Genomic DNA, 14,245 nt, shown 5'->3' with positions numbered 1-14,245 from the left:
ATAATATGCTGATTATGTTGTTAGCAGATAAACAGATATTAAATTCACATATATTTTCTTTCTACATAAATGTCTTTACAACTGAATAAAAAACATGTATTAGAAGATAAAATATATTCATGCTTTTTCTCATGATAATGTCTCCCAAGCTGTACTACCTTTTTCGTTAAGAATTCCAGTTTGAAAGTGTCTTGTCTTTCAGCTTCTTAAATTCTACACACTTACCACAAGGTGGCTCAGAACCTTTACTATAAATTTATTCTTCTCAGTCTTGGTACTGTTTAGAGAGGTGTATGGAAAATCATGTTCCTAACTGTGCAATTCACAGATTCTGTGACCTATCACCATTTGTGGAACAATACAGTACCAGAAGAGAAGTCTGCACTTTCCCCTTACTTGAGCTAATGACAGTGCTAGATCAAGCCATTTACACAAGGATGGTTACTTAAGAGCAGAATGGGACTTTTCAGATAGTCTTCATCTCATCCCTAGTAACAAAATGGAACAAGAATAAGAATAGAAATTATAGACTCTGTCAGTCAACAGGTGGGCATCATGAATCAGCATTTATGTTGAACTCCCCATCAGCATGCGACCCAGAGGAAACTAATGATTAGAGCCTTGTAGTTACAAAATGTATATCTGCATCAGATCTGCAAACATGATCTGCGGATATAAAACAAATAACTGCAGATTTGCAGGGCTCTACTAATGATCCAACCACAGGACCAAATTCAGTGATGAATCCTGATCACATGCCCGCCGAGGCACAATGTAGATGTGCTAAGAAGATCAATGGGTACAATATTTTAAGGTAGACTGAATAATAGGGCCACTAATACAGACTTCATGTTGCTTGGTTTATTGCTTCCTGAAATAATATAACTGCAGCTGTTGAAAGCCTTAATGACCTAAAATAAATCAGCAATTTTGATAATGCTTAATCTTAAAAATAAGACCGTACTGCATGTCTTTCATAGAAACTACCTCTAAATGTTTTCAAGTTACAAATTTAACAGCAGCAAAGGAAGAGAGAAATTAAAAGGAAGAAAAATAATCAACTTTTCTTTCTGATCCAGCACTAATTCCTAGAAAGTATTATGGCCCTGTAAGGATTTGTACCAGAACAACCTGTACTCATATATTCATGGCAGAGCATGAAGCATTACTTTGCTCTCACATCACTCCTTTCATATTAAAGGTGATTAACAGTCACTCTCTCAAACCATTTAGAAGGGAATTTTCAAAAGCATTCCATGTTAGCAGAACACTGGTCTTACTGAAGTCAATGGGACTTTTACCACTGACTTCAATGACAGCAGAGTTAAGCCAATACTGAGTGCTTTTAAAAATCCCAACGTTAAAGACTAATGGTTTTTACCCTTGAAAGTTGGGTTACTAGTGTAACTGAAGTTCTTATAATTTCAAAGTTAGATATTATTTTTCTGTCTGATAGCAAGACAGTAGGCGCTATAATTTTTTCGTGATTTCTTTGGTCTAGCAGAGCTTTATTTAAAAAAAAGTGAACCAGGACTGACTATAGCAAATCCTGGCTCTGGAGCAAGCTGATGAAAAGCACTAAGGTGACCTGCCCTGGAAAAAAGTTGGGTTTCTGCTCTTTTCCTTTAGAGGCCCGATCACTTCACAAACATCTACCACGGGCAGCCCCCGCTCTGGAGAGCATGCATGGAGGCCTATTTTAAAGTGCTTAAAACAAACAAAACCCATCAGCCCTTCTCCCGCTAGCTAGGCTGGAGGACGCTGGTGCCAGAAGGCCTAGACAGGAGGCGAGCGCAGAAATGCTGCCGCGGAGCGGAGACCCGGGGGGTACGTCCAGACTGCCTGCGGCTCTGGTCTTCGTTACCAGACGTTTCATGTCACTGACTGACCGCTTCCGTGGAGGCGGACGAGCCCCCTCCCGAGCCCACAGGGCGAGCGGGCGCTGCACTCCTGCTAGTCCCGGTGCAATAAACAACCAGCAGCCCGAGCCGGCCTCCCCCGCCCCGGCCTTTCCCAACCTCCCCGGCACGGATCGCGCGCCCAGCCTCTCGGGGCACCGTTAAAGCCGGGGCGGGGGGGGGGGCTGAGGGGCGATCGCTGTGCTGACCCCGATGCGTCCGAGAGAGCGGGGGGGCGGGGGAGGTGTCAGAGCGCAGGGAGCGCAGGGAGCGGGCAGGAGCCACCCCTCCCCCTCCCCGCACCTCTCGCGGGCTCGGCCTGTCTCCCAGGTTTGAAGGTTTCCCGCGCCGCCAGCTGTCGATGACGTTATTTTCCAGCGCGACAGCCTGGAAGGCCCCTCCCCCCGCCGCCTGGCGGGCGAGCCGGTAGCGGGGAGGTGCTGTGGCCGTGGCACGCGCTGGGCGCGCCCTGGGCAGGCAGCTGGCACGGGGACCCGGCGGACGGGCAGGCGGGGGCCTTTCTCCCCGCGGCGGAGCGTCGCGCGCTGGTACCGATGCTCTGACTGCTGCTGCGCCGGGGAGGGCGGGAGTCCGGGGGTCTCTGGCCGCGGGTTTCTACGTCACGGCGCCAGAAGCCCGTCGGAGTTGGCGGCGGCAGGTCAGAGCCCGGCTCTCCGGACGGGGAGGGGGGACGGGTGTGTGACCCGGGGGCGTTAGTAGCGCGGGGGGCGCTGGGGGGGGCTGCAGCTCATCCCTTCATCGTCTCTTGTCCGTCAGGGCTTGAGGGGGTGACTCCGAAGTGCTGTTACTGTCCCCGGTGTAACTCCCGCCCAGCACTCCGGAGTGAGGCCGTTGACACGGGGAGGGGCAGTTCCTTTGCGGTCACTGCAGTGGTGTAGCGAGGGGGTTGCCTTCTGCTCTGCTGTGTCTCCGGCCATGTCTACACTGCATTGGAAACCCGACCTACGCTTGTGCATTGGGTTGAACGTTCACGCAGTATTGTCAACCTGGGCTCACAGTTGCTGGAGCTGGGCTCACTTGTCCAGTATGTGCTACACAGACCTTCTGACTTGGGTCTGTGGCTTGAGCTGCATCCACACTACAAAATGATAGGGCTTGGACCCAAGTCTCACAGAGAATCAGGCTCTTCAACCCCCCCCCCCCCCATGGGCCCCAGGAGCTGGGTCCTGAGTGCTTGCTGGTTAGTAGATAACCTTCTGAGTGGGTGATAAGAGGTGCGGGTTCAAACCTGAGTCTGCGCTCAAGTTTCCAGTGCTGTTTAGAACATACTCTAAAACTGCAATCCAAATTCAGCTCTGCAGCCCCCAATTCAGTTTGTTAACCCTACCATACTGCATTTACACTTGCTCAACATTGTAACAAAGCTGCCAGTGCTTTTTTACATGCAGCACCTTGCACATGTGAGAGTAGAATAGAATCTGGCATTGTAAGCATTAAACATGTCTCTCGGTACCACTGTGACTCGTGAACCTCTGACCCATTTCTGTTGGTTAAAAGAAGGCTTTTTTCTGACAAACCACAGTTGCTTGACAGTCGCTTACATCCTGTAATTCTTATAAATGCCTAACTTTCACTGAAGTCAACAAAAACTTGTCTGGGTAAGTATAGCATTGTTTGGCCCATAGCTTTTATTGATAAGTTTTGTTATTGTTTGTCCTTTCTGTGCTTGGACTCTTTGTGCATAATGTGCTGCTCCATTTAAAATCTTTTCTATTTAAATTACTTGAGCAGCTGGTGTGCATGCCAGTTGGAAATTGAGGAATAATTAGAAAATACTCTAGGCAATAGATGTTAACTGTGGAAATGCATTGATGCTGGTTTTAATATAGTTATGTAAAATGGTAGTTCTGACCATTGATATTGTGCTAGAATAGGATATTGCTATAGCTACTTTGAGTAAGAAAATAGAAAAAAATGGAATGTACTTTGGTGAGTGTCCCATTCGTAAGACAATGACCTGGAGTGCAAGCTTTTATGATTTTTGGGTATTTTCTATGACTTCATTATGGTTGAAATCTAAGAGGCTTTTTTGTACAATCCTTTGTTTTTTAAAATACAAATCCAATGAATGTCAATTGTTTAACTTGATGCTGAGGCCAAGTAACAAACCTCAGTGGTGAATGACTCAAAGGGAATAATATGACTTTCTTCTTCCACAAATAATAATGTTAGTTTCCCTCAGTTTTACAATACAGTGCCAGGTTGCGACCCAGCTAATTCAAAGCAGTTTCTTGTGTTGGCTACCAGAATCATGACTAGCAGTGGAAAAAAGGAGGACATCCTTTGTTGTAGGGGTGTCAATTATTTTTTGTCAAGGTCTACATTTCTTGGTCAGGATACAGTCAAGGTCCAGATTCCAGAGAAAAAATAATAAAAATGATTATAATAAGTAAATAAATCTCTGGTCCATTCAAAAGCGTCTGGTGGTTCAGATTTGGACATATTGACTACCCCTGCTCTGTGGGATCACTCCTCCTCCTACCAGAGCTGTGGCTCTCCCCCCACCTCCCCACGTGTACATCAGCCAGTGCAGCTGAGCTGGCATGTTGAAGAAAGGTATTTGTCAGGTAATAGAACATTCATCTTCATTTCTCATCCCCCTTCTCTTGAGCATCTTATTGTGACTCTGAGACCTGGGGCAGTGCATCGTCAAGCTAGCCTTGCTCAGGACTTCTGGCAAAGCCAAAACTTGGGACCTGATTAATGCTCTCAGCAAAATATAGAATTTGCTTAAACTAAAATTTGGTTTTGTGCAGTGTCCTTAATACTTGAAGCTTCCTAAATAGTTTACAGATTCGTTGGATACTGATAGTTAAGTGATGGTGTAGACAAGACAAGCACAGCCGCCATTATATGATGAGCAGTAGCTTTCAGAGACTTGGATATTAGGTGGGTTTTTTTGTTGTTTGTTTTTCAGAGAGGGGATGTTGTCTGGAATACATCTATAATGCCTGAATATTTTATTTAGAGAATTGGCTTGCAGTCTTTAACTTCTAACCGGACAGTCATCAGAGGTGTCCTCTATCTGAAAAAAGTACCTGTAATTAATAGTACAATTTTTCTTTTAGCCTCCTACCAAATACTGTATTGCATTGCTGACTTTTGTCTTGCAGTGTGACTTGAACTCGAGTTGAACTTCTGGCTCAGTGGTCAGAGTATGACCTCACTTATCCTTTCAAACTAATTGACAACTTATTGACCTTAATCAACTTGAATGGTCAGCTCACAGCAGGGAGATAAACTGGAATCTTGCTTAGAGGAGCCTGATTTACACAATAATCTGAAAACCATTTCCATTTTTATGCCATCTTGTTATATAGATGAGCTTCCTCTCTGATGTTTCTCCTACAAGCACCACTTCCTGGTATATTGTATTGCAGTACTAGCCATTGGCCAAGCAATGGGAAGACTTAAGTAGCTATCACACGTAAAATACTTCAACTTGTGATAGCTTCATTTTTAGACACCTTCCCACTTTTGCCAAGCTGTGCCTGTTTTTATTTTACACATACAGAATAAAGTGGTCTGAAAGACTGGTCATTCTTAAGGTTGAAGAGTGACACTAGGGTAAAAATAAATTAGAGTTTAAATAACACGTACTTCTATTGATGCACAAGATCAAGTTTGATATTTTCTCTCTAATTATATAAATCCATATAACTTATCTTTGCTCAAGTTACATTCTGTTTTCTACGCGCTTTATTTTATTAGTTGCCAAGAGCTCTCAATTTGCCAGTAAGGTCAGTGGGAGTTGAGGATGCTCAGCACCTCATAAGATCAGACTCTAAATAACTGAGAAAAAGGAAAACTATTTTTAAATACAGCACATCCAAATTATAACGTAGACTTGCAAAAACCAGTATTTATCAATGAGCCCCAAAATGTGGTGCTCTAAATCTTTGACACAATGTTAAAAATGTAGTGAAAATGCATTGTACTGTACTCAGAAGATGTCGATTGAAAAAAATTGGTTCTCCACATCCTTTCCTGGTATAACTACTTGCAGAGGTGTGTTTTAGCTTTTTGATAATCTGTCAAGGACCATTTTCTTATGTGCATCCCATTGCCACCACAAATCTATTTGTGCTGAATACTACCGCCAAGTGTTAAAATGCATTTTGGTATTGCACTTCTCTACAAGAAAGCAGACTGTTCTTAAATTTGGGGCTCAGACCAGAAACTAATGCTGCCAGATCCTGAGCTGGTGATAACCAGCATAAGCTTCTGGAAAGACAAGGTGGGTAAGTTAATGTCTCTTATTGAACCAACTTCTGTTGGTGAAAAAGACAAGGGTTTTGTGCTTATGCAGCTCTTCTTCCTGTGACCAACATGACTACAGCAACACTGCAAACATAAAGCTCTTGGAAATTATTGGATGGGAAGTGCTATAGAAGAGCAAAGCAATATTACCTACTATTGGTAGGAAAAACTTCTGTTTTTTACAAAGTTATGTTTAATTTTCAGATGACAGAATGACTGGCATAGAGAATGAAACTGTAAGAGGCAAAGCCATGGAGGAGGAAAGCACCCAACAGAAAAAGGAACGAGAGAAAAAGAAAAGGTCGAGGGTTAAACAGGTGCTGTCAGATATAGCAAAACAAGTGGATTTCTGGTTTGGAGATGTCAACCTTCACAAAGACAAGTTCCTCCGAGAGCAAATAGAGAAGTCTAGAGATGGATGTAAGTTTGCTCTAAAATAATTGAGAAAGTGGTAAACAAATTTCTGTTTTGAATTGTAATTTCATCTGCAGTGGTGATGTTCTTAATTATTGCATATATGAATTATGGAGGCATTCTGCATGTTTAGCTGCTGTGCAGGGGAAAAAGCCCATGCAAGCCATTGGAGCAATGACAGTCCACTCATAAGAGAGATATGGCTACTTGGCTTATGAGGAATCTTATTTATCCTTATTCTTTCCCTACCCTTACATCCTATTATGATGATGCTTTTGGAGACTCTTCATGGGTGAAAATTCATGGTTCTTTTGATTTTGTTCTTTTTTATTTTGGTTTTGGGTTTTTTTGTTTTAAATCAGTGAAAAAATATGAAAGCATAATCTCACTATTAATATTTGGTTTATAGTGTAGCTGGTATGGACTCATGAGAGCTCTCACTTTTGTTTTGCTTTTGGTTTTGTTCCAGCGTTTTTTTATTTTGTGTTTTATATATGTTTGGATGAGTGAATGGTTGTTCCTTTGCATGGCAAGGAAGGCTAGTGACAGTTCTGTTCTCTGTCCTTTGATTTTTGTTTGTGTGGTTTGTTTGACTTTTACCTTACAAAGGAAAAAACTACAGGTGTCACAAATTTTTACTTAGGTTTCTTAAAGAACCACAGAACACCTGTCATTTGAGATGGAAAAGGTTCTTTCAGCTGTATTGTGCTATGTGATGTGATTTTGTGATGTTAGTACATGCTCAAAGGTCCTTCAATTTTTGGTACGGTATTGTGGACATCCTCCTATGTGGGTTTGTATGGTAAATGAATGTACTAGAGTTACTTTATATCAAATGCTATGCAATCTAAAAATGATGTTAAACCCCTCTTCCAAATGTCTATACATTAACCTTTTTTCTGCATGTTAATCTTAAACTTGGTAAAAATTTTACCAGTACAAATATTGCAACAGTTTCTGTCAAGCTTTTAGCAACATAACTCATTACTACTCAATAGAGGGAGTGAAGGGATCTTTTGTAATGGGAGCATTAGGTTGAATCTGAACACTAAGTGAGTGCTTGGAGAAAAGGCCCATCTTCAGTGAAAAAGATTTTTGCATCATAAAACCACAATAGAAAGGGGTTTTTCTTTGTTTATTTCCAAAGAGAATAGTTACCAGTGGGAGTTGAAAGAATAGATCAAAATTCCTTTGGGAAGAAGGTTAATGGGGAAGAGAAATAAAATCTAAGATTAGGAAAGCCTAAATTACAGACAGTAAAAATCCACTTCTATGTAAATTCTTGTCAATAATCAACATAGTTACAAACCAGAGGTATGCTCTTGCAGCCTTCATGCATGGAAATAGTTCCAGTGGCTTCTGTGATGCTTTAGAATACATAGATAATACTGATCTGCTACTAATGTGATTGAGGCCTAAATACTTTTCTTTTTAACTTGCACTATTTTCACCACTTGCTTTTTTTTCCCCCCAGATGTTGACATATCACTTCTTGTATCGTTCAACAAAATGAAAAAATTGACGACTGATGGGAAATTGATAGCCCGAGCAGTTAAAAGCTCATCTGTTGTAGAAGTGTGTATTGTTTTTTCATTCTTTTTTAGCTGCTGTTACTGTAGTTGGGGTGGCAGACAATATGATAGAAAATGCTGTCCTAATTTGTCTTTGTTGCTCTTAGCTGGATTTAGAGGGAACTAGAATCAGAAGACGTCAGCCACTGGGTGAGCAACCAAAAGATGTGGATAGTCGTACTGTATATGTGGTAAGATTGCATCCGTTACATGTGTCTCATGTCTTGAAGGTTTATGGACTATTCTGTTGTTTATGAGGGTTAATCTAAAACTTATTCTTACTGAATTTTAGACTGTAAATTCCACAGCACCTGGTTTGTTTCTGTCTTGTAAAGTGCTACGCCATGAAAATGAGTGAAGGATTAGAAGGCATGCCTTATAAACAGAGAATCCAGGAGCTCCGTCTGTTTATCTTAACAAAGAGAAAGTTAAGAGGTGACTTGATTACAGTTTACAAAAGGGGTCGGCAACCTGCGGCACGCATGCCAAAGGCGGCACCCAAGCTGATTTTTAGTGGGACTCTGCTGCCAGCTGGGGTCCTGGCCCCTGGATGGACGGAACCCCAGGCCGGCAGCGGGCTGAGTGGGGCTGGCGGACAGGACCCCGGCTGGCAGGGTCCGGTGGACGGAACCCCAGACCAGCAGCGGGCTAAGCAGCTCAGCCCACTGCCGGTCTGGGATTCCGTGTGCCACACCCGCTGCCGGTCTGGGGTTCCATCCACCAGCCCCTGCCAGCCAGGATCCCAGCTGCCGGCCCCGCTTAGCGCTCTGCCAGTTTGGGGTTCCATCCACCTGCTCCTGTAAATATAAAATGTATTACTGGCACTCAAAACCTTAAATTACGGTAAGTAAATGAAGACTTGGCATACCACTTCTCAAAGGTTGCCAACCTCTGGTCTACAAGTATCTACATGGGGGAACAAATCTTTAATAACAGGCTGTTCAATCTAACAGTGAAAGGTACAACATGATCCAATGGCTGGAAGTTGAAGCTAGACAAGTTCAGACTGGAAACAAGGCATAAATTTTTTCATAGTGAGAGTAACTAACCCCTGGAACAATTACCAAGGGATGCATGGATTCTCTGTTACTGATAATTTTAAAATCAAGATTGGGGACATTCTGTGCCCTGTGTTATACAGGAGGTCAGACTAGATGATCACAATGGACCCTTCTGGCCTTGGAATTATGAATCTGTGAACCGGTTAGGATAATGAACAACAAATAATGAATACTAGCTGGTACTTGAGACAGGTTGTTAATGGAATTAGAAGACTGGAGAACAAGGCAGCTTTGGAGTAATGATATACTTCATAACATGAATATTCTAATGTCACTTTTACTATTGCTTTTCTTTTACTGTTAAATCAAGATGCAGCATATACGGTGAATGATTGAACTCAAATTAACTAATGTTAGCAAGATAAGCAAGATTTGTTTTAACACACAAGGGATATTTATATTGGAGAAATTTTTGTGTATTTTCCTGCACTATTGCTTCCACAGTTTGTAACATGAGAGGAGCTGCACTGATACAGACAAGCACTTTTATTTATATATGTATTCGCTTAGAGTAAACAAAGTCTTAGGATGATGATAAAGAGAACTTGATCAGAGAAGATGAGTTTAACAGATAATCTAGAACTATTTTATAGGTCATTTGTAGAGCATACATTACAACACTAATTATTAGTTTTAGAAGTACCAACATGTTTGTTGCAAATCTGGTTTGTCCTGTAGTATTGTCGGTCTTTTGATAGCAGAAAGCTCCTAAATTGATTGGTTTCAGTGTTTCATTTCTGGAAAACCCTAAGTATCTCTTCACTGTCTCTATACTGAGATTTTCCTGAAAATCTCTCTGGAATGCTGGTGCTGCAGCAATACAACAGTGCTAGCAATGGCAGTAAAAAATGCAGCTGGCTGATGTAATAAAGGTAATAATTGGAGATATGCCAATCTCCTAGAACTGGAAGGGACCTTGAAAGGTCATCGAGTCCAGCCCCCTGCCTTCACTAGCAGGACCAATTTTTGCCCCAGATCCCTAAGTGGCCTCCTCAAGGATTGAACTCACAACCCTGGGTTTAGCAGGCCAATGCTCAAACCACTGAGCTATCCCTCCCCCCTAAGCTAGTGCTCCTTCTGAGGAGCTGTATTCTTAGAAGATTTTCAGAAGGAGCTCTGTGTAGCCAGTTCCAGCTTCACTGGGGTGTTATCTAGGAGTCCCCTGGACATCAGAGAGCTTTTATGGCTCGTATCAAAGTATAGTAACTCCTCATGTAATGTTGTAGTTATGCTCCTGAAAAATGTGACTTTAAGCAAAATGATGTTAAGCGAATCCAATTTCCCCATAAGAATTAATGTAAATAGGGGGGGTTAGGTTCCAGGGACATTTTTTTCACCAGACAAAAGACATATATACATATACACGCACGCACTCACTCACTCTCTCTCTCACTCTATAAGTTTTAAACAAACAATTTAATACTGTACACAGCAATGATGATTGTGGAGCATGGTCGAGGTGGTGAAGTCAGAGGGTGAGATATTTCCAAGGGAATGCCTTACTTTTAAATGATGAACTAGCACTTGGCTGAGAACTCAAGGGTTAACATGTTGTTAATGTAGCCTCACACTCTACAAGGCAGCACAAATGGAGGGAGGGGAGACAATATGACAGACAGAAACAGAGAGACATGCTGTATGTGAGAGAGAGATGCGCATTGCCCCTTAAGTACGCTGACCCCACCCTAAGTACATTGCCTTTTTAAGTAGATCAGCAAGTTGAGAAAGCAGCTGTCCTGAGCCCTGTTGTGTGTCGTCCTGTCCCCCCCACATCCCCCCGCTCTATAGAGGTTGACACCCTGACGTTAGGCTCCCCTGCCGCACAGCAAGCAGAAGGCTCCTGGGAGCAGCTCCAAGGTGGAGGGCAGGAGCAGTACACAGCAGTGTTGGGGAGGGACAGCTGAACTGCCGACAATGGATAGCCTGCTGGGCGGCTGCCGCAGGGGGAACTTAGGAGAGTGGGGAGCTGACGGGGACTGCCAGTCCACCCTGGTTGTAAGCCCCCACCAGCTAGCTGCAACAGGCTGCTCTTTCTGAAAGCAGTGGACAAAGCAGGCGGCTGCCAAACAACGTTATAAGGGAGCATTACGCAACTTTAAACGAGCCTGTTCTCTAATTGATCAGCAATGAAACAACTTTAACCGGGACGACTTTAAGTGAGGAGTTCCTGTAGGTATGTAGCAGGAGCCATTTGGGGAACTGAGTTTTCATTGAACCAGCATTTTTTTGATTTGTGTACCAAACTTTTTGTGGTGGCATGTATTCAGTAACCACCATGTAGGTGTATATACATGTGCAAAGTACCACAGCTATACAGATCAGTAAATAACTTGGGTTACTCTGGTCATTCTAGAGAATCAAGTATACAGCAGCTCCTTTCTTTAACAACAAATAGTGATGTCTGGGCATTTGTTAAGTGTGGTGTGATAGTGCTAATAGAATTCCCTAAAGCAGTTGTAAGCTCTCCTTATTCCAAAGCTCTTCAAATATTTTGAAAGTTTTCTGTCAATATCATTTGAAGTAAGGTGTTCCTATGTTAATGAGCTATTTAGTTAGGCTTTGATTTGAAATTGTTGTAAAAAGAATCACTGGTGTATATTTTGTAGATCACCAAATTCCCAAAGCTCTTATATGGAGAGTAATTTGCAATATATATCTGATCCTTCTTACCACCTACAGATTTTTTTAAAAAGAGAGAGACCAATGTCTTTTTTTTTATACAGTGATTTAAATTTCACACAGTAGTAAATCACGTCTTTTGATGTGCAACCATGGGGTGGTATAGTTGTATTAGGGTATGTCTACACTAGGGATTCTCAACCTTTTTCTTTTTGAGGCCCCCTCCCCCGCAACATACTATAAAAAAAATCTACAGCCCACCTGTGCCACAACAGCTGCTCTTCTGCATATCCAGTAAATTAAAAGCCAGAGACAGTGTTAAGGGATAGCAAGGGAGAGTTCCAGAGCAGAGTCCTAGAGCCCAGGCTGATGCCTGAGCCCGAATGTCTACATTGCAGTTAAATAGCCCCTTAGCCCAAGCCAACTGACACAGGCCAGTTGAAGGTTTTTAATTGCAATGTAGACATACCCTTAGAGTCCTTGATAGGTTCTGCTTCCATCCTGGAGAGGGGAAGAGAGAGGTTTTTGTGCAGGATCAACACAAAGACCACTTTTGTAGTCTCAGATGAATAGGAACACATCCTTTGCATATGCCAAAATTTGTGGCATAAAATTGCCAATTCATATGTGAATATTGCCCAGGTGACTGGCTGAAAACCCCTCACTGATCGTCACTACAGGTGGTCAGTTAGCATTCTAGTGCTCATCATAAAGTTTAAAAACTAAAGAGCTACCAGGTTTAATTTACCAGTTGTTTTCACTAGTGCTTGTTTGTTGTTGCATATGAACACCTATTTCTCTGAAGCGCGAGTTACCCAAAGTCAAAAAAACATTGTGTTGTGAATTGATTGTTTCAGACCAATGAGACTGCACTGGCTCAAGGGTCCTCGTGCATGGATGTGATTGCAGAATTGAGGTTTTGGTACAGGAAATGAGACAATAACATATATCAAATCTACGTTGTTGTTGTTTGTGCCCTTGGTACAAACTAAAGCAGTGGTGGGCAACCTGCGTCCTGTCAGGGTAATCCTCTGGCGGGCCGTGAGATAGTTTGTTTACATATATCATCTGCAGGCACGGCCTCCTGCAGCTCCCAGTGGCCAGGAATGGCGAACTGCAGCCACTGGGAGCTATAGGCGGCCATGGCTGTGGATGGTCAATGTAAACTGTCTTGCGGCCCGCCAGCAGATTACCCTGGTGGGCCGCAGGTTGCCCACCACTGCTTTAAAGTGACGTTTCCAGATGAATGCTAAAACCTGCTGTTACCCCACTGATGGAATTTACTACTACTTATCTACCTATTTTATTCTATAAGCATACTTGTCTAGAAATGTGAAAATATTTCCTAAATTTTTCTTAGATATTTCATTGAAAACTTTTAAATAGCTAGCAGTACTATGCTACATTGAGCCTCTGATACTATGGTAACTGACTATACAGGAATGTGTATATTATATTGCTAAAAGAGAAATAAAATGTTTCATTTTTTTTAGGAGCTGCTTCCCAAAAATGTCAACCACAGTTGGATTGAGCGGGTATTTGGGAAATGTGGTAATGTAGTTTATATCAGTATCCCACGTTATAAGTCCACTGGAGACCCAAAGGGATTTGCATTTGTTGAATTTGAAACAAGAGAGCAAGCAGACAAAGCTATTGAGGTAGGCCCAGCTTTAACACTTCTTTCCATGTCATAATTAAGGCTACAATTTAGTCATGGGTATTTTTAGTAAAAGTCATGGCTAGGTCACGGGCAATAAACAAAAAGTCACAGCCAGCAACCTGTCCATGACTTTTACTAAAAATACCCCTAATTAAATCTGAAACGCTTGCAGAGAGGGCGCTCCAGCAGACGCTGCTGATCTGGGGGAGGGTGCTCTGGTGGCTGCTGCTGCTCCAGGGGGTGTGGCCCCATACTGCCACTGCTGCTGAGGGGGCGGCCAAGGGGGCCCCGCTGCTGCTGCGACTCCTCCTCCCGGGGGGGGGGGGGCGCCCTGGACTAGCTGCCTGGGGCTGCCCAAGCAGCAGCCGGTGTGGCTGGCCCCGGGCCGGCTGCAACTGCTTGGGCAGCCGCTGAAGCTGCAGAAGTCCCGGAGGTCCTGGAAAAGTCACAGAATCCGTGACCTCTGTGAAAGACTCACAGCCTTAATCATAATAGAGTGGCAAATGTGAATAGTCTCCAGTGCTGTAAAGGGCAGTGGACGGGAAACTTAAGCATTAAATACAGGAATTCTCAGAAAAAATAAAATTTCAAAGCCTGGACATCACCTTGATTTTTTTTTTGGTCTTAAACCTGCAAGTAGCTTCACGAACTGTAAAGTTTTCTAATTCAGTTAAATTAAGTGGAGCAAATAGGAGAAAAACACACTGATATTTTCTCCCTTAATTTCATTGGGCTATTTTT

General features: G+C 42.9%; 2 protein-coding genes across 8 annotated transcripts in view; one reads left to right on the top strand and one right to left on the bottom strand.

Moving 5' to 3' along the window:
• The window catches only part of ZGRF1 (zinc finger GRF-type containing 1), a 51,306-nt gene extending 48,985 nt beyond the window's left edge, over nucleotides 1–2,321 (bottom strand). For 2 of the 4 annotated variants that reach the window (XM_039541132.1, XM_039541135.1), the window contains exons 1-2: nucleotides 2,108–2,146; nucleotides 397–488 (exon numbers count right to left, since the gene is read on the bottom strand). The gene's annotated coding sequence lies outside the window, so the exon portion shown is untranslated. Of the gene's footprint in view, nucleotides 1–396; nucleotides 489–1,889; nucleotides 2,008–2,107; nucleotides 2,147–2,201 lie in introns of those variants that run through there. The other 2 variants (XM_039541133.1, XM_039541134.1) reach the window with 2 other exon arrangements.
• The window catches only part of LARP7 (La ribonucleoprotein 7, transcriptional regulator), a 34,725-nt gene continuing 22,787 nt past the window's right edge, over nucleotides 2,308–14,245 (top strand). For 2 of the 4 annotated variants that reach the window (XM_039541139.1, XM_039541138.1), the window contains exons 1-5: nucleotides 2,426–2,556; nucleotides 6,384–6,599; nucleotides 8,068–8,168; nucleotides 8,272–8,355; nucleotides 13,338–13,502. In XM_039541139.1, coding sequence (XP_039397073.1) covers nucleotides 6,392–6,599; nucleotides 8,068–8,168; nucleotides 8,272–8,355; nucleotides 13,338–13,502 — 558 coding nt within the window. In that variant the 5' untranslated portion in view covers nucleotides 2,426–2,556; nucleotides 6,384–6,391. Of the gene's footprint in view, nucleotides 2,557–3,441; nucleotides 3,518–6,383; nucleotides 6,600–8,067; nucleotides 8,169–8,271; nucleotides 8,356–13,337; nucleotides 13,503–14,245 lie in introns of all 4 variants that reach the window. The other 2 variants (XM_039541137.1, XM_039541136.1) reach the window with 2 other exon arrangements.

This window comes from Mauremys reevesii, linkage group 5, assembly GCF_016161935.1.
Source record: "Mauremys reevesii isolate NIE-2019 linkage group 5, ASM1616193v1, whole genome shotgun sequence".
NCBI lineage: Eukaryota > Metazoa > Chordata > Testudines > Geoemydidae > Mauremys > Mauremys reevesii.
The sequence above is the reverse complement of the archived record's forward strand: the minus strand, read 5'-3'. Positions and strand labels throughout refer to the sequence as shown.